Source organism: Cebus imitator, unplaced genomic scaffold, assembly GCF_001604975.1.
Source record: "Cebus imitator isolate Cc_AM_T3 unplaced genomic scaffold, Cebus_imitator-1.0 Scaffold628, whole genome shotgun sequence".
Lineage (NCBI taxonomy): Eukaryota > Metazoa > Chordata > Mammalia > Primates > Cebidae > Cebus > Cebus imitator.
This window is the reverse complement of record NW_016107943.1, coordinates 165,184-191,120: the sequence shown is the minus strand read 5'-3', so window position 1 is coordinate 191,120 and position 25,937 is coordinate 165,184. Positions and strand designations below refer to the sequence as shown.

General features: G+C 39.3%; 1 protein-coding gene across 4 annotated transcripts in view; it reads left to right on the top strand.

Moving 5' to 3' along the window:
* LRP2 (LDL receptor related protein 2) overlaps positions 1 to 25,937 on the top strand; it is a 224,340-nt gene that overhangs the window by 96,534 nt on the left and 101,869 nt on the right. For 2 of the 4 annotated variants that reach the window (XM_037734498.1, XM_037734500.1), the window contains exons 17-32: positions 3,751 to 3,943; positions 5,701 to 5,826; positions 6,427 to 6,557; positions 9,075 to 9,212; positions 9,609 to 9,890; positions 11,493 to 11,732; positions 12,896 to 13,015; positions 13,590 to 13,706; positions 15,600 to 15,977; positions 16,448 to 16,462; positions 17,163 to 17,411; positions 18,598 to 18,809; positions 19,603 to 19,787; positions 20,797 to 21,025; positions 23,554 to 23,731; positions 25,266 to 25,394. In XM_037734498.1, coding sequence (XP_037590426.1) covers positions 3,751 to 3,943; positions 5,701 to 5,826; positions 6,427 to 6,557; positions 9,075 to 9,212; positions 9,609 to 9,890; positions 11,493 to 11,732; positions 12,896 to 13,015; positions 13,590 to 13,706; positions 15,600 to 15,977; positions 16,448 to 16,462; positions 17,163 to 17,411; positions 18,598 to 18,809; positions 19,603 to 19,787; positions 20,797 to 21,025; positions 23,554 to 23,731; positions 25,266 to 25,394 — 2,922 coding nt within the window. The remainder of the gene's footprint in view (positions 1 to 3,750; positions 3,944 to 5,700; positions 5,827 to 6,426; positions 6,558 to 9,074; positions 9,213 to 9,608; positions 9,891 to 11,492; positions 11,733 to 12,895; positions 13,016 to 13,589; positions 13,707 to 15,599; positions 15,978 to 16,447; positions 16,463 to 17,162; positions 17,412 to 18,597; positions 18,810 to 19,602; positions 19,788 to 20,796; positions 21,026 to 23,553; positions 23,732 to 25,265; positions 25,395 to 25,937) is intronic. The other 2 variants (XM_017517337.2, XM_037734499.1) reach the window with 1 other exon arrangement.

Below are 25,937 nucleotides of genomic sequence, written 5' to 3'. Positions count from 1 at the left end.
AGAGACGGGGTTTCACCATGTTGACCAGGATGGTCTCGATCTCTTGACCTCGTGATCCACCCGCCTCGGCCTCCCAAAGTGCTGGGATTACAGGCTTGAGCCACCGCGCCCGGCCTAGGTTATAAAACTTGACCAGAAAGTCTCTATGTGTAGATAGGCCTTGTCAGCTTGTGAGTTGCAGGCGGGGAAGTGGCTTGGTTGCCAGATTGCTCCTTAAGGCAGCATTAGCGACTCTTTTCTGGAGATGATCAATTTCTCCTTCATAGATGCTTCCATTCTCCTTCTTGGGTCAAGGGAAGATGTGGGGAGATGGTGGTCTGTTCTGGGGGTGATTAATTTCTCCTTCATAGATGCCTTCATTCTCCTTCTTGGGGTAAGGGGAAGATGTGGGGAGATGGTGGTCTATGTTCAGGGAGTGGACAGAGGAAAGGGAGCTGAGGGCGCCGTTCCAGTATTCCTATAATCCTCCTGTACTCAGTTCCATGTCCACCTCAGTTCTCCATTGAGCACGGTGCCCCGAACCCACAGCCATTCTGCTTCAGCTCCTCCATAGAAGAAAATCTCTGGTCCCTTATGGGAGATAGAGGAGTGGTGTGATACTCAGGATCTGGGAGGGACCTGGGCATTGGACTGCTCCTTATCCTGACTTTATCTGAGCCCCTTAGTTCCTTACCCCTGCCTTTCTTAGGACCTAGTGTCTCTGAGTGTGAGTGCACTGAGGCTTCTGCATGTGTGGGGGTGTGCCTCTCTTCTGTGGACACTTAGTTTGTAGCATTTTCCCCTTCTTGATTGAGTTATCATTCCTCCGATAACTTACTTTTCAAACCTTTGTTGGAGTTGCTCATCTGCTGTCCTTTTACCGTCTTTTAAGTAGCGTTTGGAAGGAAGAGGAGATAAACAAGTTTGGTTGGTCGACCTGCTATTTTGAACCCGAAATTATCTTTGTTGAGGATTGAATCAGGCCCACTGAGCTTGGAGAACTGCAGTTGAGTTTGGTTCTCAGCAAAAGGTAGTACTGGCTTTCTCAGCTGCATACAGATCCAGTCTCCCATTGGCACCTCCACAGGTCAGCGTCTTTTTGTTTTGTTGATCGGGAATTCTCATCGTATTTTTGGTAAATTTCAAGTCCATATGCTGAGCAAGCTACCCTTTAAAATATTCGTCATAGTCATTGGTTAAACTCTCTATACTTTGGTGAGGGAGGTATTATATTGTTCTTCTTTTTTTTTTTTTTTTTTTGAATGTGTACACAGTATATGCAGGAAATGAGTTGTCAGAAATCACATTAGCCAGTGCAGTGGTGTGTCTGTAGTGCCAGATACTTGGGAGGATTATTTGAGGTCAGGAGTTCTAGGCTACAGTGAGCTATGAATGTGCCACTGCACTCCAGCCTAGGGGACACCTGTCTCTAAAGAAAAAGAAAAAACACATTAAAAGTCAAGATTAGCTTAGTGAAGCCCTCGGGAGAACTCCCTCCATCAATGATCCCTTCTCTTTTCTAAATTTTCTTTTTCTACGGACTTTTCCCTATCATCAGATAAGCTCAAGTTGCTCCCATCCTAAAAAATATGCAACTTACCCTTCACTGCATGTTCCTCCTTAGTGACAACTCCTTCACATTTCATGGTCAAGTTTCTTGAAAGACTGATTTGCACTTTCCTATCCCCTCTTCCACATTTCTCATTGATTCCTCACCTCTTGCAATCTGCCCGCCAAGTGACTGAAACCCCTCTCATCCTGGTCACCTCCAATCTCTTCTTGTTAAACTAAATAATGCCTTTCAGTCCTGTATTTGGTATCTGTATTTGGCCATCTTCTCTCAAAAATTCTTTCTGGCTGGGCGCGGTGGCTCACACCTGTAATCCCAGCACTTTGGAGGTCAAGAGATCAAGACCATCCTGGCCAACATGGTGAAACCCCGTCTCTACTAAAAATACAAAATTTAGCTGGGCGTGGTGGCACATGCCTGTAGCCCCAGTTACTCAGGAGGCTGAGGCAGGAGAATTGCTTGAACCCGGGAGGCAGAGGTTGCTGTGAGCTGAGATCATGCCACTGCACTCCAGCCTGGCCACAGAGTGAGGCTCTTGTCTAAAAAAAGAAAAATTCTTTCTTCCATGACAGCACGTTCCTGGATTTACTTCTATTTCTTAATCATTTTTTTTCTAGTGTACCCTGGAGATCTTTCTCCTTTGCCTGTTCTACAAAAAACTGTAAATCTTGTGTTCAACATTGGTCTTCCTCTCTCTGAATAATTTCATACCTTTCATGCGTTTGATTACCATCTGTGTAGCAACTAAATAATTGTGGGGAGACTTTGATATAGTGCATTTACTGAGTGTTTTTCCTCCTAACCTGGGGAATAGGGAAAGACCAAGGAAGCCTTCTTGTAGATCATGATAAAATCTCTATGCAAGTTCTCTCTGAGGTTCAGACCCACAGTGCCAGCTGCCTTTTGGATAACTTACCTGGATATCCTACAATCACATCTAAGCCAAGTGGATACTTCATCCAACTTCTCACAGGCCTTAGAGGAAGGGCATGACCACTCACCCCTTCCTTGGTGCCTCATCCCCACCTGGTGGTCATCATCAACATCTCCCTCTCCTTTAGCCTCTATCATTGACTCATTAACCTCCAGCCATGCTCCTAGAACATGTGGAGTTTTCAGTCTCTGTCAACCACCCCAGACCTCTGCCTTGCCATGTGGTCCATTAGGAGTCAGTGCTCTCAGACCATCCTATGCACCCCTCCATCTCAGCACCCATTACGCTTTTATTTTTGTCTGTTTGCCTAGTTACCTCCTCCTCTTTCACCACCTCACTATGAATTACCTTGAGGGTGGTGTCCATACTTCTTTTCAGATGCTTCACTTCCCTTTGGCTTGGTTCCCTCATCTATAGAATAGGAAAGGTACTAAGGCCTACTTGATTGAATGGCTGTGATGATGGATGTATCCATGTAGAGTACTTAGTCCAGTTTCTGCCTCATAGTAAGTGCACATTTAATCTAAGCTGTGATTATTATCACTATTAGCAGTACTGTGTTTTCTAAATATCTAGTCAATTGTCTATCACATAGAGAACTTTCTTTTCACAATTTGCTGAATAAATGAATAGAAAAAGCAGTAGGATTTTTTTTCTTCCTACTGCAAAGAAAGAGGTACGGCTGTTTATTCTGATTCAGATTTTCTTTAGTGAAAAAAAGAAAAAAGAGGGAGAAAAGAAGGCATAACAACTACATAAAGAGGAAAGTGTTTTTTTAAAAAAACCTCACTTCTGATTTCCTTTCTGGTATCTCTGCTGGCCTTTTCCCAAACTTGGCAACTTTGTGGCTGTGGAAGACTGTTGATGAGCTAGCTGGGCGGTGACACCTCAGGGTTACCCTCAGGTCGTACCTAGTGGTGTCAGCTTATCAGAGCCGCCTCCGGGTGGTAGTAGGTGGACTCAGGTATCTCTTCTTCAGATGTTCTGCAGTGAGAAATTTTTTCTGGAAGATTGAACATGGGAGTACATCCAGGCCATACCATTCCTGGTTCTGTTTGTCAGTATCATATCTATTCTTTGCGATCCAAAGTTTGAGGAATGGATAGATTCTAGGTTTATCTCATGTTATTGCTCAGCAGCTTACAGAGTTTTTTTTTTTTTAAAGAATTCCACATATATTCCTGAAATACGCTCTAACTCTGACACAAAATTTCAATATGCATTAGTAGGAAAATTGATTAAAACATGTCCATATTTTAAATTATAGGAAGAGAAATTCTAGCAGCTAACAGGGTGGAAAATGTTGAAAGTTTGGCTTTCGATTGGATTTCAAAGAATCTCTATTGGACAGACTCTCATTACAAGAGTATCAGTGTCATGGGACTAGCTGATAAAATGAGACGAACAGTAGTTCAGTATTTAAATAACCCACGATCAGTGGTAATTCATCCTCTTGCTGGGTAAGTGTATTTATGTTATCCTAAGAGCTTGAAACTGCATGTCTTTTACAGTCATTGAAAAGTGATGTCCTAGGGATTTGTAAGTTCAGCAAATGTAAGATTGAACTGTATTAATTGAAATCACCTTAAATTTTATCTCCTTAGCATAAGCTTCACTAATCATTTTTCTCCTTCAAAATCTTTATTCTGGTGGAGTAAAAAAATTGTTTTTAAACTCAAAACCTTTCTTCTAAGTTTTGGCTTTCCTAGTCTTCATTGAAGTGTAGTTTTTTTTTCACAGTTACAGAGGACCAAACAATGTGATATAGATTCAGTAGAGAAGGAGTGAATACGCAACAGAATTAACAGAAAAGACTCAAATTCTTTCTTTGCTTTAATATATTGATATAAAGCTTAGCAAAACTTGCTTAATCATTCAGTAGTTTTCAGAATAAAAAGTTTTTCAGACCACAAAGTTTCATGTTTCACCATTCTATAATTGGTAGTGCCAGACAAGGAAAGACAGAAGAGTTCACAGGATTCCTTTTTGGTTCCTACCTACCTTTCTTATTTAAATATGTTTAACTGCTACTGTATTTATTTAGAACAAATCTGAGCTATGTGCTGTGTATGAGTGGAATGATTAAAAAAGATGGCTGGTAACTCACTAACGCCCGATTTCCCAGGGAACATCTGTCCCTGTGCTTCCGTTAGATGTCTAATCTTACCGGATCCCAAAGCTAGTTGGTGAAGGAGGTGTGTGTAAATACCCATTTTAGAGAGAATGAATCTAAGGCCCAGTGAGATAAAGTGACTTGTGAAAGGGCCTGCAGCTATTAGGCAATGGTCAGTATTCAAATTCCAGACCTGTCTGACTGGAATGCCTGTGTGCCTAAGAAGGTCTGCTGCCTCTAGAGTGTCTGCTTTAATTTTCTCTCTGTAAGATAATAAAAGAAACACATTTTAAAACTGATGTTATTATTGATAAGAAATTTCGTTGCCCTATACCAAGTTAAACAGTTTATTTTTCTAATGAATTTGTCTTAACCCAAACCTTTGGCCTCTGGTTTTGAAAAACTGTTGAATTCCTTTCCTGATGACTCTTTGTTTTAAAATGATATGAAGTAGTTACATTTTAGAAAGTTACATTTTGGAAAAGACTAATTTTGATTCCTCTGGACCCCAAGAAAGAGAAAAAGGTGTTTTTGTTTGTTTGTTTGTTTGTTTTCCCTCTGGTCTTATCTTTTTCTACTCTTAGAAATTGCCTTGGGTAAGATACTGTTGGCATTGCATTGATTGGGATGCTCTCCTCATCCGAGATGAATGATTTCCTGGATATTAATCAATTCCTTATGGAAGAATGACTAGAGGATCCTGGATGTTTAATCCAGAGAGAAAGAGATTGAAATCTGTTTTCTTGCTCTGCTTGTGGTTTATTATTTTATTTAACAGCATGGAATATTTAATAGGTAACCTGAATTGTGTCTTGTTAGAGAATATGTTAAACAATAGATTTCGGTTCTAAAGTCTAAGACAGTGGTTCTCTTCTCTCAGTGCCCATTTTAATGCCATTTGTATTTGTGGCTTTGATTACATGTTGATAACTAAAATTTTAACTGAGAAGTATGTCAGTTATACACTACATATTTTAAGCTCAATTGCATATACAGAAAGCAAAATCAGTTGCAGTATCTGGAGAATCTGTTTGTTCCAAATCTTTTGAAGTCATGTAATTTGTCCCAGTGTTAACAGCCTTGATTTACTACTACTTTTTCTAGGTATCTATTCTTCACTGATTGGTTCCGTCCTGCTAAAATTATGAGAGCATGGAGCGACGGATCTCACCTCTTGCCTATAGTAAACACTACTCTTGGATGGCCCAATGGCTTGGCCATCGATTGGGCGTAAGTAGGAATCATCATCCCCGTTACTTATTTCCCTTTTACTGCAGAGCACATAATGAGGCAGTCTGGGGTGGTATGCTGGAGTAAGGAAACTGGGACTGCTTGCCCTCATAGAATTTTAAATAATTAATTGGTGATGGGAGAAGAATATTGAATGAGAATACAAAGAACATAAACATAGTTGGCTATCTACTGCTGTGGTGAAAACTAATGATTTCACAAGAAGAAAAATAAAATTCCTGGCTCAAAGATAGCAGCATTGTAAGTTTTCTAAGACAATTAATTGAAAGCCACTTCATGAAAGTAGCTGTCTCTTTCTGGGGGACATAAAACTATTAAATTTTTAAAAAATGTAATTTAAATTTTGAAAACTTTGTTTAATAAATGTGTCAACTGACCTTACTATTTTTGAATGACCTCAGTAAGGGTACTCTGATAGTTTTTGGACAAGAGGTAACTACATTTTTTTTTTTTTTTTTTTTTTTTTAATGAAGATGGGGTTTCACCATGATGGCCAGACTGGTCTTGAACTCCTGACCTCAGGTGATCCACCCACCTTGGCCTCCCAAAGTGTGGTAACTAAATATTTTATTATTTTAGTGCTTCACGATTATACTGGGTAGATGCCTATTTTGATAAAATTGAGCACAGCACGTTTGATGGTTTAGACAGAAGAAGACTGGGCCATATAGAGCAGATGTCACACCCATTTGGACTTACCATGTTTGGAGGTATGTTTTAAAGCAAATAAAAGTGCTTATTGTTTTTATTTATACGTTGCAAGTTATAACAGTAATCTCATCCTCACAATCCCAGAAAACTGGCCCCCTAAAAATGAAAAAAATTTAAAATGGTGCTGTTATATATAGACAAAACATTTGGTTTGTTGATGGTGTATTTCACTTTTAGAGTGTGATTTTATTTTGCATATATTTGTATAATGTTGACAATGTATATAGGTACAGATTACATGTATTGTATAATTCAACATCCCAAGTACTTAGTTATACAAGTATCACATGAGGAAACAGTAAATTACTGCCTTCATTTTCAAGAATAAAGCAGCAAGAGTTGTTTATAGTAACTGTTATAGCATTTCATTGTTCTCCAGTGTTTACAAGAATCTCATTAGAAATCCTTGTGCAAGAAACCATGACACATATTCATCAACTGTATGTTCACTGAACGACTTTGAAACTTTTTATTCAAAACGTTGGGGAACTGACATCATCTTTGTTTTGTAGAAGTGTTAGGTTATGCTTTATGAAGAACAGCAAGACATATTAATTGTTTTTTCATCAACCTTTCCAAATAATTTCATGCTGCTAGTGAGGATTGCTGGGAAGCATGAATTCTGAGTAACTACAGTCACAATGAGCACAGCCAATGCTCACCTGCCTTTGCAGCTCCCCTTTTGAGTGCAGGCATGCTGTTGTGAGTTGAGTTGCCAGGAATAAGAATGAAGCCTGGTACCATGAAACAGGTGGTTTGCTTATTCTTGAAAACAGGAGCTCTGTGAATGGTTGTATAGCTTGTGCACTGCATAAAAGCGCCAGGGCAAGAGGGAAGGGAGAGACTGAAATCTATCCTGAGTCTCATTGACAAACCGTGATGACTCCAGTTAAAGTGGTCATGTTTTGTTTAGGTCTACCAAAAGCCCTTTGTATATGCTAGTTGTGTCCCTGGCTGAAACCTCCTACTTTGAATAATTAACATAGTGCTTGAAAAAACTAGACACTCACTATAAATCAAAGACTGTCTCACATGTATAGAATGTATGTGTGGAATGAATAGTTAGTAAGTATATTGCATATCCTGTCCTGCTGTCTGTTTATCTGTGGAGGAGTGTGTGGTATTTAAAAAATGCTCATGAGATTTTTGATGAGTTAATTATAAATACTCCTCCTGTTCCCTTCCTGCCACCGCCATGGATTTACTCCCATTTCACTAATGATGTCAGACACACGCTATTTGCTGTCACGTAGAAACATTAAAAAAATGTTGAATTTTGCCTGTTCTGGGCTGGAATGTTTTGGGATTCTAGAAAATATAGTTTTAGTATCTTTTGGTTTCATCAGTATGAAAAAAGTGAATGCGTACCCACGAGGGCAACGCAACATTCCCAAAATAAAATAATTCTTTGTTTCTTTCAGCATTGCCTTTCATTGTGAATTTCTTTTGGAAAGTTCTTTTGTTGTGCAACACCATAGAAATTATGTACCTTTTTACTAAAGGGCTAGATCTTCTTAATTGTGCATCATGGAGAACTAAAAGACTTACTGAGCTCCTTACTTTTTAAAGCATATTAAGATACCTTTGTGAGTAGTGGGGCTGGGGTTGCCAGTCTCTAGAGAGAAGATTTAGGGAGTCCAATGACTGACTGGTCGTTGATTAGACCACAGATAAGGAGACTGGTCAAATAAAATTTATGACATCTTAAGCATTTTCTGATTCATTAGGGTTTTCTGTTAGTTAAACTGTCATTAAAGAGAAAATCAACATTGATGCAATTCTTTCTTTTAAAAATACACGTTTGCTTTCCTGCTGCAGTAGTTAGTGTAAAGTGAACATGATTAACTTTTTGTTATTTAGTAGCTTACATCACCTCTCTTACCATTCTGAGTGCCATGGAACATTAGTGATGTGGTTGGAGGTGTATCCATGTTTGTGTTGAGATTTTTATCGATCCTCAAACATACACTGAAAGTTTCCTTTGGGGCTAGACTTGTACTTTTCCTTCTCAACAACTTCTTATTTAAGTTGAGGGTAAAAAACAAAAACAAAAACCCAATTTAAGTGTTCTCATTAAAACATAGGCTATGAAATGTTTGACCTGGGAAGGATCTCAGGAAGAATTCAGACTGTCTCCTTCACACAATGTAGTATTTGACAAAAAGCACTCAGCAGGAATGAGAGCGCAGACCTATGAGGCCTCATTTAATGCTCTGTAGAAGATTTCTCTGATTCTGATTTTTACCATTACCTATGCAGAACTAAACTCAGTTGCTACTAAATGCCATCGTAAAGCCATATGTGCTTGCCTGAACCTGAACCCTGGTATTATTTACATACAGACTTCCACAGAGCATTACTAGAGAGTAACAAGTCATGGAAAATGATTATGGAAACATACTACAGATATTCACGGAGGAAGATGTTCATATTTTCAAGAAGTGTTACAAGCCTCTCTTGCATTTTCTCAAGTTAGCTGTGACTGAAAATACTAATCTACCCGTATTTCTTCTCAGAGCATTTATTTTTTACTGACTGGAGACTGGGTGCCATTATTCGAGTCAGGAAAGCAGATGGTGGCGGAATGACAGTTATCCGAAGTGGCATTTCTTACATACTGCATTTAAAATCGTATGATATCAACATCCAGACTGGTGAGTGAGATTGCCCAGTTTTTTGGGTTTTTTTTTTGTATGGGTTTATTTATTTGTTATCGTGGTTCCTGTTCTCTTTGAGTACTTATTACTTAAAGGTCTAGCTCCTGGTAGTTTTATATTCTCGTCGTTCACATAATCTAAGAGTGTTAAGACTTCAAATCTCTGTCCAATGCTGCTATAGCCTTAAATGTGTTGTCAGGAAAAACACATTTTGGGACTTTTCCATACTTAAATGGAGTGTTATATTTGGCAGGTTGATTTCCAAGAGGAAGGTACGTTTTAGTGTTGGGTCTGAAAAATGTTTTGTCCCGTTTGTTTTCCTTCACAAATCAAACCCGTGACCCACCTAGTGAAATGTACATGACTGACTACCTCAGGGCTTTGCTTTTGCAGGTTCTAATGCCTGTAGTCAACCCACACATCCCAATGGTGACTGCAGCCACTTCTGCTTCCCGGTGCCAAATTTCCAGCGAGTATGTGGATGCCCTTATGGAATGAGGCTGGCTTCCAATCACTTAACGTGCGAGGGCGACCCAAGCAATGAACCACCCACGGAGCAGTGTGGCTTATTTTCCTTCCCATGTCAAAATGGCAGATGTGTGCCCCAGTACTATCGCTGTGATGGAGTCGATGATTGTCATGATAACAGTGACGAGCAACTATGTGGCACACTTAGTAAGTAGCAATGCACTGGCAATATTTCCTGGGATGAATACGGTAGAGGTGGGCTTTAAAGAAAATAAGCAAAAGCTTGAGTTATTTATATAGGAAAAAATATCTTTTAGAATTTCAGATTCTTAACGTGGACTTCAGAGGCTTTTAGGAAGCTAAGCAAGAAATTTCATTCGTGATTTTATGGATGCTTTCCAGGCTTGACTTAGACTATCTTCAACAAATTTTTTCTTTGACTTTGGCTGTTTGGACCAATGCAGTCATTACGTCTTAGCAAATTCCTCAAAAAGTCAAATTGAAATAAACTAGATCTGGCCAGGCAAGGTGGCTCATGCCTGTAATCCCAGCACTTTGGGAGGTTGAGATAGGAGGATTGCTTGAGCCCAAAAGTTTGAGACCAGCCTGGGCAACATGGAGAAACCCGGTCTCTACAAAAAATACAAAATTATAAATAGCTGGAACTACTGCAAAATACAAAAATAGAAAATTCCAAGTAGCTGGGACTATAGTCACGTGCCACCACACCCAGCTAACTTGTATTTTGTATTTTCCCAAAATTTGTAAAGTACAAAAATTTGTACTTGGGAGGCTGAGGTGGGAGGATTGCTGGAGCTGGGGAGGTTGAGGCTGCAGCGAACCAAAAGTGTGTAAGGCCCTGCCTCAAACAAACAAACAAACGACAACAACAAAAACCAAAAATAAACTAGACCTAACCTTTATAACTGAAAGGCTAGTATCACAGAATAACTACTTGCAATCATAGCCTTTGAAAAATCTCATGTGTTACATGTTTCCCCCATGTTAGAGTAAAATAAATTAACAATGAAATGGTGATCTTAACTTTTATATTTGTCTTTTGATGGTAATCTAATCTATATAGTTTGAGGCCTAATAAACACTATTGCAGAGGGCAAAAGTATTACAATAAATTTTTTAAAAAAGGAAACAGTTGAATTCTCAGAAATCTCTATTAAGGTGAAATTAATACTAATAATAACCTTTCTTTTGGAGAGAAAGAGGCATGACAGATTTGAAAGAGTCAAGTGCTGATTTGTACATTTTTCTGAAATTTCTTAAATATTCATGTTTTTGTGTATTATCTTCTTGTTACTAAGAGCACAGCATTTTACCTTAATATTTTATCTGTTTGCACTTTTCATATGACACATTTTCAAGCTTTCTGTAGTCTGAATTTGAAATTGTGGTTGGAGGAAGTACAGCTTGAAAATTAAAGATGAACATTAGAGTCAGTCTAACCACAGCATGAATCATAAGCAGGTTCCTACATTTCCCAAAGCCTCAATTTCCTTATCTGTAAAATGCATGTAATTATAGGCACTTCATAGTATTCTTGTGAGGATTTAGAGAAGTTATATAATGTGTGTATGTGCGTGACTTAGAAAAATGCATGTACTATGATAAATACCAAATAAATGCCAACGAGTAATGATGTTAATGATGGTGGCATCACTTGGTGAACCTTTCTCCTTATTATGTGCAATGCCTCCACTGAAAAAGGTGAAGAACTGGGCCTTTACAAGGCAAGAACTCATTTAAAAGGCTGTAACAACAAATGTCTTCATAACCTGTTTGTTGCTGTTGTAGATAATACCTGTTCACCTTCGGCATTCACCTGTGGCCATGGAGAGTGCATTCCTGAACGCTGGCACTGTGACAAGCACAACGACTGTGTGGATGGCAGTGATGAGCAGAACTGCCCCACCCAAGCACCTGTTTCCTGCCTTGACACCCAGTACACCTGTGATAACCACCAGTGTATCTCAAAGAACTGGGTCTGTGACACAGACAATGATTGTGGGGATGGATCAGATGAAAAGAACTGCAGTAAGTTTTGAGCTGATTTCTCTTGGTTGGTCAGCCTCATAAATAGACTTGAACAACCAAATGGCCTTACACTCTTTCCTCTAAGGCTCCTGCAATTTTCATTGCCTCTTTAGTACTTCTATCCCACTTGTCAATCTCTGTATCAACAGGTTGTAAGAACGAAGGCATGTGCCTGCACATGGGATGCCTAGCGTCCACCTACAAGTATTGAGTTCTATGGAAGCAAAGCAAGGACTGTCTCTGATGCCAAACACTTCAATTCAGATAGGAAATGAAAAAGTGAAAATTTCTCCACTATCTATTTATATATTTAAAACAATTTTAAAAATCATATAAACATATCCAGACCTTTGGCTATTGATGTTTCTTTTCATTTGGTACAAGCAAAAAGGCAGCAAAATAAAGAGGCACAGAAAATTTAAATTCCCATTAATCTTGTCCACCTGCTTTTCATCTTGCCAGTTCTGCTTTCCTTTAGCTTGTTTTATTTCGTGTCTTCAATAATAGTTTAAGGTGGAGCAAAGTTTCCTGGGCTAAGTTCTAGTCCTGGTTGCATGACTAGGCAAGTCACTACCTTTTGGGATAGATGAGCTTTAAGATCCCTTCAAGATCCTGTCTAGCTTTCATACTCTATGAGCCTGTATTTAATATAACTTCAAGCTGTGGGTGGGACTAGCCACTGCATCTGACTCCAAGGATATGGTCTTAACAGCAAGGTAGGACCCTGTTTTTAGCAGTTTTCTATTTAGACTTTGGATTAAATCCAGTTTTGGGGGTCTGTCCACATGCTGCTACTAGGCATGTGGGTCGTGCTGGTTGTGTTGCCTAATTGGACACCATTGCTTGGCTTTGGTCTAGAGTCATGGACTTCATAGTATCCATGAGATGTAATCCCCATCCAAGCACATGATGCTTACTTTCTAAATGTGGTCTGTTTTCTAAGGTGTGATCATGGTTTCTGACTCTGCCCTGTCAATTCTAAAACCTATCCTAGTTTTGAGTTCCTTTGCTGTGTTGACTTTGATAATGTGGCTGATTGGAAAGAATTTTGAACACACGTACAATTGAGATAACTTCTGTAGCTACTTAGCCATTTTTAATTTGGCTCTGGTACTTGTTGCCCAGGAAATAAACTTGTTGGTTTTGTTTTCGAATGACATTAGATTCGACAGAGACATGCCAACCTAGTCAGTTTAATTGCCCCAACCATCGATGTATCGACCTATCCTTTGTTTGTGATGGGGACAGGGACTGTGTTGATGGATCTGATGAAGTTGGTTGTGGTAAGTGCATTGCTTTTGTTTTTATTCACAGTATTTGTTTAGAAAAATCTCAGTGTCGGGGTCAGTTGGGGGGAAATAGGGGAGGGACGGTGGAGGGTGGGGAGTTGGGGAGAGATAGCAAGGGGAGAGATGCCAGATGTAGGTGATGGGGAGGAAGGCAGCAAATCACACTGCCACGTGTGTACCTACACAACAATCTTGCATGTTCTTCACATGTACCCTAAAACCTAAAATGCAATAAAATAAATAAATGGGGGAAAAAAAACCCTTTACTGTCTGGAAGACTAAAAAGAATTTAAAATAAAGCATGAAAACCTAAAAAAAAAAGAAAAAGAAAAATCTCAGTGTTGGGATATGGGGAGAAATGCCAGATATAGGTGATGGGGAGGAAGGCAGCAAACCACATTGCCATGTATGTACCTAGGCAACAATCCTATATGCTCTTCACATGTACCCCCAAACCTAAACTGCAATAAAATATATATAAAGTAAATAAATAAATAAAAGAAAAGTCTCAGTGCTTAGTCATTTTAGCCCTGAGCTAATTTCTAATGCTTTTCTCTTTCATTCTTAGTATTAAACTGTACTGCTTCTCAATTCAAGTGTGCCAGTGGGGATAAATGTATTAGCATCACAAAACATTGTGATGGTGTTTTTGACTGCAACGACAACTCGGATGAAGCAGGCTGTCGTAAGTAACACATACCAGCATGTTTCAGACGAAGGGATCATTTCATTTTTACCAGTATTGATATTACCACAAGTGTTTTCCAACTCAGACAAACTGGGGGAAAGATAGCCTGAACTACAAAGTATCCTCAAAGGAATGCAATGTCGAACACATAGTAAAATTGAGTAGACGTTTCCAAATAATGTTTAAGTGAATCAAGTGGTTGTATAAATGGACACTTCTAATAGTCTTTTTGATAGGCTAAATATTTCTTAGATATTTTTGTTCTCACTTTTAGTTTTTCTTAGGATTTCCCACATTAGTGGGTTTAAACTTTTGAGGCTTTACTCTGTATAAATATATTTTACTGGTTCCTTTTAAATTTCAGTAGAGAGGTCAAATCATGGTGTAGAAATGTTATGGTGCTGTATTCAGTACTGACTCTGATTAATTTATTCTTTGTGCTATTATGTGTTGAATATCTGCCAAGATGTTATTTATGGCCTTTGTCCTTAGACTGTGGTAAGGGAGATTATAGAAGGCAAGAGACAATTAAGTAAGATAGACAGTTATAAGGGTCTTGGAAATGAACCTATGAAAGTTCAGAGAAAAGAAATTTCTTCTAGTTGGAGGATTCAAGGAGGACTTCATACAAAATAATTCTGATGGATCTATAATCTTCACAGACTGGAGGCCTATACTCACATTATTTGTTATTTGCTCACTTTTTGTGTTAAATGGATTTAGACTTGCAAAAACTCATCAGTGAGTTGAACACTTGTTTGAATAATGGTGTTTCAGACCCTGGAAAGCAGGTTTTCGTGAATTTTCCTCCCAAGTCAGAAGGTAGTGTATAAAGCCATGGATTAAAAAGAAAAGTTAAATAAAATGCTTATGTATTTTACAGTTTTCACAGCATCTAAAAATTCCTAATCACCAATTTTCCTGTTTCACATTGGAAACATAAAATTCTGTGATGAGCTGAGTTTAAACTGTCAATTCCTGTTGGCTTGCTGCTGCCTTGTGAGATCCCTGGGAGAGTTTCGGTTTACCCCTGTGAAAAGGGAAGCAGTGCTTACCTATCTCTCCAGGACTGCTCAATGCATAGTGGAAAGTTTGCAAAGAATTAAGTATTTACCATCACCTTTAGTGTACTTACTTAGTTTGTGCTGGTTTCATTGGGTATAGTTCATTTGAGGGAAAATAATAACACCCAAACATGATATTAAACACATAAAGTTCAAAGTAACCATAGCTATTTAAGCTGTATTACAATGTTCTGGTGATTCTTTCATAGAAAGATAAACTTTATTATTGAATCTGCAATTGGAAGAACATTAGAAACATAGGAAACAGAATGTTCTTTTTCCTTTTTTGTTTTTTTTGACAGAGTCTTACTCTGTCGCCAGGCTGGAGTGCAGTGGCACAATCTCGGCTCACTGCAACCCCCGCCTCCCGGGTTCAAGCAATTCTCCTGCCTGAGCCTCTTGAGTAGCTAGGACTACAGGCATGCACCACCACACCCAGCTAATTTTTGTATTTTTAGTAGAGATGGGGTTTCACCATGTTGACCAGGATGGTCTCGATCTCCCAACCTCGTGATCCACCTGCCTTGGCCTCCCAAAGTGCTGGGATTACAGGCATGAGCCACTGTACCTGGCCCAGAATGTTCTTTTGACACAGGTACTTATCTTCTAGTCAGCAGTGTGCATCCTGTACTTTGTTTGTTGTCAAATCCACTAGTTGCCACCAGAAATATTTCTATGTTCTGACTATGTGGGAGAAGACTCTGTATTATTTAGCTTTCAGTATTAATTTTGTTATAGTCATTACTATACACCACCTATTGGATCCAAAATCAAAGGGATCATGAATTACATTCACAAGCCCATTTCCCCCATGTTTTCCTTCTAGCCACCAGGCCTCCTGGTATGTGCCACTCAGATGAATTTCAGTGCCAAGAAGATGGTGACTGCATCCCGAAGATCTGGGAGTGTGATGGGCATCCGGACTGCCTCTATGGATCTGATGAGCACAATGCCTGTGTCCCCAAGACTTGCTCTTCATCATATTTCCTCTGTGACAATGGAAACTGCATCCACAGGGTCTGGCTCTGTGATCAGGACAATGACTGCGGGGATATGAGTGATGAGAAGGACTGCCCTACACAGCCCTTTCACTGTCCTAGTTGGCAATGGCAGTGTCTTGGCCATAACATCTGTGTGAATCTGAGTGTAGTGTGTGATGGCACCTTTGACTGCCCCAATGGGACAGATGAGTCCCCACTTTGCAGTAAGTTTCCTGACCACAGTTTACTGACCATAAACTCATTCTGAACAGTAGCCTGGTGTGTATCACCATTGTCACAGTCACTGTGTAGGTTTTTAGGAAGGGATTTCAGTTCCTCTATGAGTTCACATCTTTGTAGGGGGTAACCGTAATTGAATTAAAATATATCACCATTGGATGATTTTCTGATTAAATCCTTTGCACTTGGTTATGTGTTTTTACTTCTTTTTATGTCTTTGTTTCAAAAAATAAGACTAAATTGAGGCCATTAGATTGTCAAATTAAATTTGGTTCTGTTGGTAATGTGCTCATTAATTTTTCTAACTTTAATATTTTCTAATTTCAATCAGAACTTGTCACAAAAAAAATGAAGTCCAGGGATTTGTGTTGCTGTGATTAAAATGCTGTGATTGGCATGTAATCCTAATTACTGTCATTTCTTTCTTTCCTCTTTAATCAATGCTCACTCTCAGATGAACCCCAGCCAGGTATGATTGTGAAGTATTTCAGATTCTTATCCTATGTGTTGCATTTGTTCTGAAAATGTCCTGATTATATTAACTTACTTCCCTTACTATTGCATGTTCTGTGTTATGACTCTTGCAAATATGTTAGAGTACACATGGAAGTAGAGGGTATTTGCATCCTCAGCCATGTGAACTGTCTTAGGATGGCTTTAGGCATTTTCATTTTGTCTCTGAAAGTAAGGCATGATGATGTGTTAGTGGATCTGTGTACTCTAATGTTTCAATGGCCTTTCCCCTTTGTTCACTTCAAAGATTTTCTAGAAATTCTATAGAATTCTTCTATAAATAGAATAATTCAGAGGAAAAAAACGAGAAACAATTTTAGGTCTCTTTGCATGCTCTGTCAATGATACTTTTCTTCCTTGATGTCAACAATATTTTCCCAGTACTCTCATTGCATTAAATAGAGTTATAATATCAGGTTGTAGTGAAGAAGGCAATCGTATGCCAATGAATAGGAAGGATGGTAAATCTTCAGGCAAATCAGAGCAAACCCTGAACAGCCTGTGGAGCTCATCCAAGTGAATGCTGAACTTAGTTCTTGTCTGGGCATCATATTGAAGGTGGCATGATACTGCATGATAACTATTGCATAAGAATGAATCAAAGAAGCATAGATTCTTGATTTTGTTTTTTCATTATTTTTCTTTCTTTTTTCTAGACCAGAACAGCTGCTCAGATTTCAACGGTGGTTGTACTCATGAGTGTGTTCAAGAGCCCTTGGGGGCTAAATGCCTATGTCCATCGGGATTTGTACTTGCCAATGATTCTAAGACCTGTGAAGATGTAGATGAATGTGATATTCCAGGCTCTTGTAGCCAGCACTGTTACAATATGAGAGGTTCTTTCCGGTGCTCATGTGATACAGGCTACCTGTTAGAAAGTGATGGGAGGACTTGCAAAGCCTCAGGTAATTGCTGAACTAACCCTAGCCAGTTTATCAGCACATCCCAGAGCTTAAAATCAAATGGCACATGTAGGCATTTGACAATGTTGATTAGGAGTTAGATCAACTTGAATCCTATAAAGATTATGCAATCTCTTTAAACCTCTATTTTTTGAGAGGATTAAATGAGGTAACATACATTAAATTCTTGGTGTATTTTGGAAAATAGGGGTTAAAAATATAGAAGTATATTTTTGAAAGTATTTAGGATAATAACAAATGGTTTTTATATTATTTAAAATGACTTCTATATTTAAGTATCTTTATATAATGCTTAATTAATTGAATTGAACCAATGTTAATTCAATTTCTGCTATAAGAAAGTGATTTTTTACTATGTATTAGGATATTGATTTGATCGCTTTCAAAGTGATCAAATAAAGGAAACTAAAAGAAAAATAGAAAGTTTCTTTCTTTTATAAGTAAGAGTCTGGATGTCGGACAGTCCAGGGCATGGGGCTGCTCTATTTTCCTCATCATGTGACTTATATCAAGAGTTCCAATTCTTCAGGCTTTACTTTCTTTTAGAAAGTAGGAAAGGGAAAGAGAAAGTGGAAGGCAAGCAGCTTCCTTTTTATAATGTGACCTGAAATTTGGTTTGTAATTTCTACTCACATCCTATTGGTCAGAACTTAGTCGTGTGGTTGCTCCAGACTTGAGTGGAGAGAGAGACCTCTTGGGTCAGTCTGTGCCAAGCTAAAACTTGGCATACTTTATTACTAAAAAGAAAAAGAGGAGAGAGGGTGTTGGGAGAAATAGAACTCTGCCGTAGCTGAGGGCCTCAGAAAGCATAAATATTTAAGACGTGATTCCTACTGTCCAGAAGCCTACAATCTATTAAATAGTAAGGAAGATAAACAAAGTACAAAAATAAATATGGTAAAAGGAAGAATGTAAGCAGAGTTTACTTTAGACTAGTATTTAGAAGTACACTTAAATATAATCCAATGAAGAGTCTAAGTCCTCATGAAAATCAGCTAACTATTAAGGTTAAGAATGAAGTGATTAAAAGCATTTCCCCCACTTACTATGGTTTGAAATTACACCTTCTTTCTGTTACCAAACTATTGAATCAAATATTTTAAAGAGTTGTTTTATGTTTTCTCCCAGTATTATTGAAACATTTTTGTATTTTTTTTTTCTTGTACAGCATCTGAAAGCCTGCTGTTACTTGTAGCAAGTCAGAACAAAATTATTGCTGACAATATCACCTCCCAGGTCCACAATATGTATTCGTTGGTCGAGAATGGTTCTTACATTGTAGCTATTGATTTTGATTCAATTAGTGGTCGTATCTTTTGGTCTGATGCAACTCAGGGTAAAACCTGGAGTGCGTTTCAAAATGGAACGGGCAGAAGAGTAGTAAGTACATTTCTGTTGACCTTTGGCCTGGCTAGTTCCCCTGTCTTGGGTCTGTTTGCTGTTATTCACCAGTGAGAGAAGGCCCTACCTCATCCAGGTAGCTCTTATGGTACCTTCTGGGCCATGTCACACCCAAGATGCCTTCATGTTCATAACTACGAATTTATGGCTGTTTTAGATAGGAAGGTGGGCTCTGAAGGCAGATATATGATTCAGAATTCCAGGTCATGTGATGCAGATAATTCACAATATATCTGAGGTTCCTTTTGCGGTCTTTTCTAGTGGATGAGAGCAGAGGAAAGTTAAGAGGTTGCATTTCTTAGCTTTCATTTAGTTATATTTCTCAATCCATCTCCAAGAATTTCAGTTTCTTGGCTCCTGGTAGTTACATTACCTCTGCCTCGTACAACTTTATTTTGTAATTGTTGGTGCTTAATTAATAGAGATATTATTCTTTGCATGCAAATACTATGAAGTTTCGTAATGTTGCCGACTAAGCAAATGGAGAGAGCTTTTGATTAATTGCAAACACTTTTGAAACCAAAATCAAACGATGCACTAACCCAACAATGCAATTATCTTAGAATATTCAGTGCAACAAAATCTTGTATACTTTTCTCAGAAAACCCTACTGTTGATTTGGTGGTTAGCTACATGGGAAGACAAAATTTTCTAATCTCCACAAGTAATTATAGGACAAGTTAGATGGTTTAATCTAGATTTTTATATGATATCCATGTTTGCATTCATTTATTTGCTCTAGAATTCACTCTTCGCTCACTTTTGTCTTTAGGTGTTTGACAGTAGCATTGTCTTGACTGAAACAATTGCAGTTGATTGGGTAGGCCGTAATCTTTACTGGACAGACTATGCTCTGGAAACAATTGAAGTCTCTAAAATTGATGGGAGCCACAGAACTGTGCTGATTAGTAAAAACCTAACAAATCCAAGAGGACTAGCATTAGATCCCAGAATGAAGTAAGACTTTTTTTTTTTCAGTTATGTTGCCTTGACATGGTTATGATGAGGGAAAAACAATAACATGATGTAGCTGATATGCATGTTGCTCATAGCAAAATTTAAAATGATCCCTTGTTTAGACATGGTAGGTGTCCAACTGGGTGTTGCTATCTCTCCTTTATTTGAATTATCTTCATAAAGTACATAAGAGCAATTGTTTGTTCACTTTAAGATCACATTTATTAGCTTGGCAATACAATTTTTGTAATGTCATACAATTAAAAATTAAGTTTCTAATGACTGCATGCAGTCATAGTCCATAGAGGGGCCAGTTTGCTGTAACTTTGATAAGTCATGATCATACAGCAAAAAAAGCTAAATTTTTTTGCTTCAGTCTTATGTTATTTATTAGAGCTCCCTTTTAAGTCATATAAGAAAGGTAGTTTTTGCCTGCTGGTCCTAAAGGGAAGAAAGAGAAATTCTCCCATGTGTTTGGAAATTTTTGAGATCTTCTTTCCCTGAATTTACTTAGATTTTATAACTTTGATTCTTTTCTGCAGGATGGTAAATTAGGCAAGTTATCTTCAATGTGATGTTGACTTCCTAGATATTATGAAGTATTACACACCTGTGAAATTTATGATGAATCCCTGATGAAGAATAAATTCATTTCCTTATCTTAAAACATGACAGGATAGACAAACAAGGACAGACGGATTTTTCTAGATCAACTATTTGTGGATTGTATACAATGAGACATTTCAGTGTCATAATGTGCAACATTATGACATTATGTACTACACGTTTTATGAACACTATAAAAATACCCGGATGGCTTGGGATTGCGTTATAATGACAGTTTTACTTTGTGACACTTAGAGGAAATAATAAACTCTGTACATCTATTCTGAACCAGAGGTGATTTATTTTAAGCAGTGCATAAACAGGATGTTGTGTTATTTAAAATGACAGTACTTTTCACATTTAAATATGTCCCCTCCAATTGGTAACTCATTTCTTTTCACAGTGAGCATCTACTGTTCTGGTCTGACTGGGGCCACCACCCCCGCATTGAGCGAGCCAGCATGGATGGCAGCATGCGCAGTGTCATCGTACAGGACAAGATCTTCTGGCCCTGTGGCTTAACTATTGATTACCCCAACAGACTGCTCTACTTCATGGACTCCTATCTTGATTACATAGACTTTTGTGATTATAATGGACACCATCGAAGACAGGTGATAGCCAGTGATTTGGTAAGTTGGTGGTGAGGAAAACCAAATTAAAACTACAGTTGTGGATAGGTAGCAATCAGACAAGTATCAAAACAGCTAAGAAATTAATTTTCATGTCATAGACATTATCAGGTCAATCCAGGAAATCAAAGCAATAGTGAGAAGCAATCTATCCCATATAACTAACAGGAAAATGAATAGTTTCATTGCAGTTCATGGTCAGATTGTGCCATTTCCAGGAAGGATTTTTATAACTAGTGTGATTTAGTTGAGCTATAGATGTGAATCTGTTGCTTCTACACCTTTAGAAAATCTGTCAACTGGCTGGGCGCAGTGGCTTATGCCTGTAATCCCAGCACTTTGGGAGGCCAAGGCAATTGGATCACCTGAGGTCAGGAGTTTGAGAACAGCCTGGCCAACATAGTGAAACCCTGTTTCTACTAAAAATACAAAAATTGCTGGGCATGGTAGTGCATGCCTACAGTCCCAGTGACTCGGGAGGCTGAGACAGGAGAATCACTTGAACCCAGAAGGTGAAAGTTGCAGTGAGCCAAGATTGTGCCACTGCACTCCAGCCTAGACTAGAGAGCAAGACTCCATCTCAAAAAAACAAGAAAAAGTGTCAAGCAAAAAATTAATAACTTAACTTGGCTGGTTACATTGTCTGACACTTGTAATCCTAGCACTTTGGGAAGCTGAGGTTGGTGGATCCCTTGAGGCCAGTAGTTCAAGATCAGCCTGGGTAACATGGCAAAGCCCCATTTCTACAAAAAAATACAAGAATTAGCTGGGCATGGTGTGTGCCTGCAGTCCCAGATACTTGGGAGGCTGAGGTGGGAGGATCACCTGAGCTCAGGGAGATCGAGGCTGCAGTGAGCTATGATTGTGCCACTGCACTCTAGCCTGGCTAACAGAGACCCTGTCTTCAAAAATAATTAACTAGGTTTATATTTCTTGGTCAAATTATTGTCTGTTCCTTATGTAATATTTTTTATTCAATAGATTCTGTTGAATTTATTTTCACAAGTTAAATGGGAAAATACAGAAAATACATATTTTATTGAAGAGCTGTTATTGACCTCCATTAAAAATAGGAATGCTGCTGGACGCGGTGGCTCAAGCCTGTAATCCCAGCACTTTGGGAGGCCGAGGCGGGTGGATCACAAGGTCAAGAGATCAAGACCATCCTGGTCAACATGGTGAAACCCCGTCTCTACTAAAAAACTACAAAAAATTAGCTGGGCATGGTGGCGCGTACCTGTAGTCCCAGCTACTCAGGAGGCTGAGGCAGGAGAATTGCCTGAACCCAGGAGGCGGAGGTTGCGGTGAGCCGAGATCGCGCCATTGCACTCCAGCCTGGGTAACAAGAGCGAAACTCCGTCTCAAAAAAAAAAAAAAAAAAAAAAAAATAGGAATGCTTTTACACTGTTGGTGGGAGCATAAATTAGTTCAACCATTGTGGAAGACAGTGTGGCAATTCCTCAAGGATCTAGAACCAGAAATACCATTTGATCCAGAAATCCCATTACTGGGCATATATCCAAAGGATTATAAATCATTCTGCTATAAACACACATGCACACATATGTTTATTGAAGCACTATTTACAACAGCAAAGACTTAGAACCAACCCAGATGCCCATTAATGATAAACATATACACCATGGAATACTATACAGCCACAAAGAGGAATGAGTTCATGTCCTTTGCAGGGACGTGGATGAAGCTGGAAACCATCATTTTCAGCAAACTAACACAAGAACAGAAAACCAAACACCAAATGTTCTCACTCATAAGTGGGATTTGAACAATGAGAACACATGGATACAGGGAGGGGAACATCACACACTGGGGCCTGTTGGGGGCTGGGAGCAAGGGGAAGGGAGAACATTAGGACAAATACCTAACGCATGTAGGGGTTAAAACCTAGATGATGTGTTGATAGGTACAGCAAACCACCATGGCACATGTATACCTATGTAACAAACCTGCACGTTCTGCACATGTATCCCAGAACTTAGTAAAAGAAAAGAAAAAAAATGCTATTATTTGTAGTTGCTGTGACTTGAAGGAAAGATGCACCTGTAATAGATTGATGTGATTCAGTGAGTGGCAGCACGAGACAGTGGAAATAGCAGGGACAAGGGTGCTGATAATGGAGTGGGGGCTGGGGCGTGGCAATGGGGGATGAGTCTCTAAGCTCTCTAGTTCCATCTAACTTCTAACTAGTAGGCGATCCTGATACACCACCTTTGCTTTCTGTGCTTCAGTTTTGTCTTCTTTTGTAAAATAGATGCCCAGTGTAGTTATCCAGACAAACATAAAGAGTAAATGACATGTGAATGTGAAAGGATCTTGAATAGTTTAGGTGGGGTGTGGGAGGAGTGGTGTATTTTTTGCCATTCTTTGGCACAATGACTTCCTTCTGTTTTTTAGTAAATAATGACATGCTAAAGGAAATCGTCGTCTTGAGCAGATACCCTCTTTGACGCAGTGCACCTTGGCTGTGACTTTTGGGTGAGGTCTCACTCTTCTCTTCTGCCTCACAGGTTATACGGCATCCCTATGCCCTGACTCTCTTTGAAGACTCCGTGTACTGGACTGACCGGGCTACTCGTCGGGTTATGCAAGCCAACAAGTGGCATGGGGGGAACCAGTCAGTTGTAATGTACAATATTCAGTGGCCCCTTGGGATTGTTGCAGTTCATCCTTTGAAACAACCAAACTGTGAGTGGTACAGAGAAACATCCTGCCTGGAAGTAGCTTGGAAAAGACTGCCCCTGGGAATGCTAAATGCACACTGTTACAGACCCATTTCTTTGGGCAATACATTTTCCTTTTCTCTTTACAAACCACCCCACTCTATGCTTTCCCCAGTCCTGACGTTGCCATTACTTTTATTTACCATGGAAAATTCAAACCATGGTTATAACAACAGCACATCTGAATTGTATCATTTCAGCAATTGGCTGCTACCTCTGTGACCCTCATGTGAGTCTCCGTTTCCTCAGCTGACAAGTAGAGTAGAGATGAGAAACTACCGCTTACCGCCACCACTGTGATTGAAAGCAGCTTACTTTTAGGACTAGTTTATTATGGCACCACTGCCTTATAGGTGCTCTGCTGTAGCCAGCGCGAGTCGTCCTAAAGTGCGTGGTATGGGTAGTCAGGTGATTGAAAGGTTCGGCTTCTGCATGGTTCTTTCTGGTGGGAGGGGAGATAAGTCACGTAATCGTCACTTAATTGTCTCTCCTCAAAACTCTCCAGTTGTTTCTCACACACTTCAGACTGTGGCCGCCGCTACTTCCCTGCTCTCTTCTCCCACTCGCTATTGCTACATTGGATTTCATTATGGTCCAGAAGCATAGGAGGCGACTTCCCGCCTCTCAGCTTCTGCCCCAGCTCTTTCCTCTGCCTGGAACTTCTCTCTTCTAGATCTCAGCATGAGTTGCTCCTCATGTCATTTAGGATTCTGCCTAAATGCCACTTTTTCAGAAGCCCTCATTGACCACTCTACCTAATATAGCCACCCCCTCATAATTCATTTGCTCTTTACCCTCATGTTCTGAAATATCACTCTTTCTCTCTCTCCCACCCCTCTCTCTCTGAGTTTAGTTCTGTTTCTTTTTGCTAGACTATATACTCCATTTTTAGAGCATCCCCAGTGCTTAGAATGGTGTTTGGTATACAGTGAATACCTACCATTTTTCTGGTGAATGAATGGACTGATAATCTATTAATAACATAATATGTGTAATAGGAATATATAGAATCTAGGGAACATCCTGTGTGAGGGCCACACAGGATCCCGATTTTCAAGGTGCAGAGACACACAGAGATATCATCAGTAGAAAAATAAAAGATTATTATCTAACCAAAAACCTGGAAGACTTTAGGTAAACTTCAAGGTCACACATCAAACACACAACTTTTGTTTAATGCAAAAAGATCTCTTTTAGGTCAGGCAAGGAGACAGATTATTTGGCATCGTATTTCTATTATGAGTTCCAGATTACTCAGTGGCAGTTCGTTGATAATCCAGTTATAGAGTGGCTTGATCTGTAACCTTGAGTCATCCTCTTGTGTCTCTTATGAATTCTAAGTTGAAAGCCTAATGCTAGGGAAGTTGAAAGTGTAAGTAGTTTAGGGAAAACAGAACAGCAGCGGTAACAACGTACCTACCCCCCACCACCAGTACACTGTTTTGATTTTAATGTGGAGGTTTTCCACTCACCAGTGCTTTCTTCTCTTTCTCATATAGCCATGAATCCGTGTGCCTTTGCCCGCTGCAGCCATCTGTGCCTGCTTTCCTCACAGGGTCCTTATTTTTACTCCTGTGCTTGTCCTTCAGGATGGAGTCTGTCTTCTGATCTCATGAATTGCTTGAGAGGTATAGTATGCTCCTTATGTGTGCTCTGAAGATGGAGCTGGTCATAGTTTGTGCCCAGCAGTGGAAACTAAACCCACTTGCTACTGAATGTGTGCTGTCCTTTGATTCCTTAGGTGTCTGCAGAACGATGTGTGTTGTATGGGGTGATGTCACTGAGTGCCTTCATTGTAATATAGCTTCTGTATATGGAGCTCATGTTATCTGTGCATGTGATTGAACAATCGGTAACCTCATATTTTCTCTCACCTGGGTACAGTTAGACTTTTCTGACATGCCATGATAATGGGAAGTTCTAAATTCTGTACCTAAGAAGTAGGTTCTCAACGTTTGGGTTCAATTTTTCATGTCCATTGTCTCTTTCTCTCTTTTTTTGGGCGGGGGAGTGGGTGGAGATAGAGTCTTGCTCTGATGCCCAGGTTGTAGTGCAATGGTGCAATCATAGCTTACTGTAGCCTCCACTTTCCTGGCCCAAGCAGTTCTCCCATCTCAGCCACCCGAGTAGAGGAGACTACAGGCACATGCCACCATGCCCAGCTAATTTTT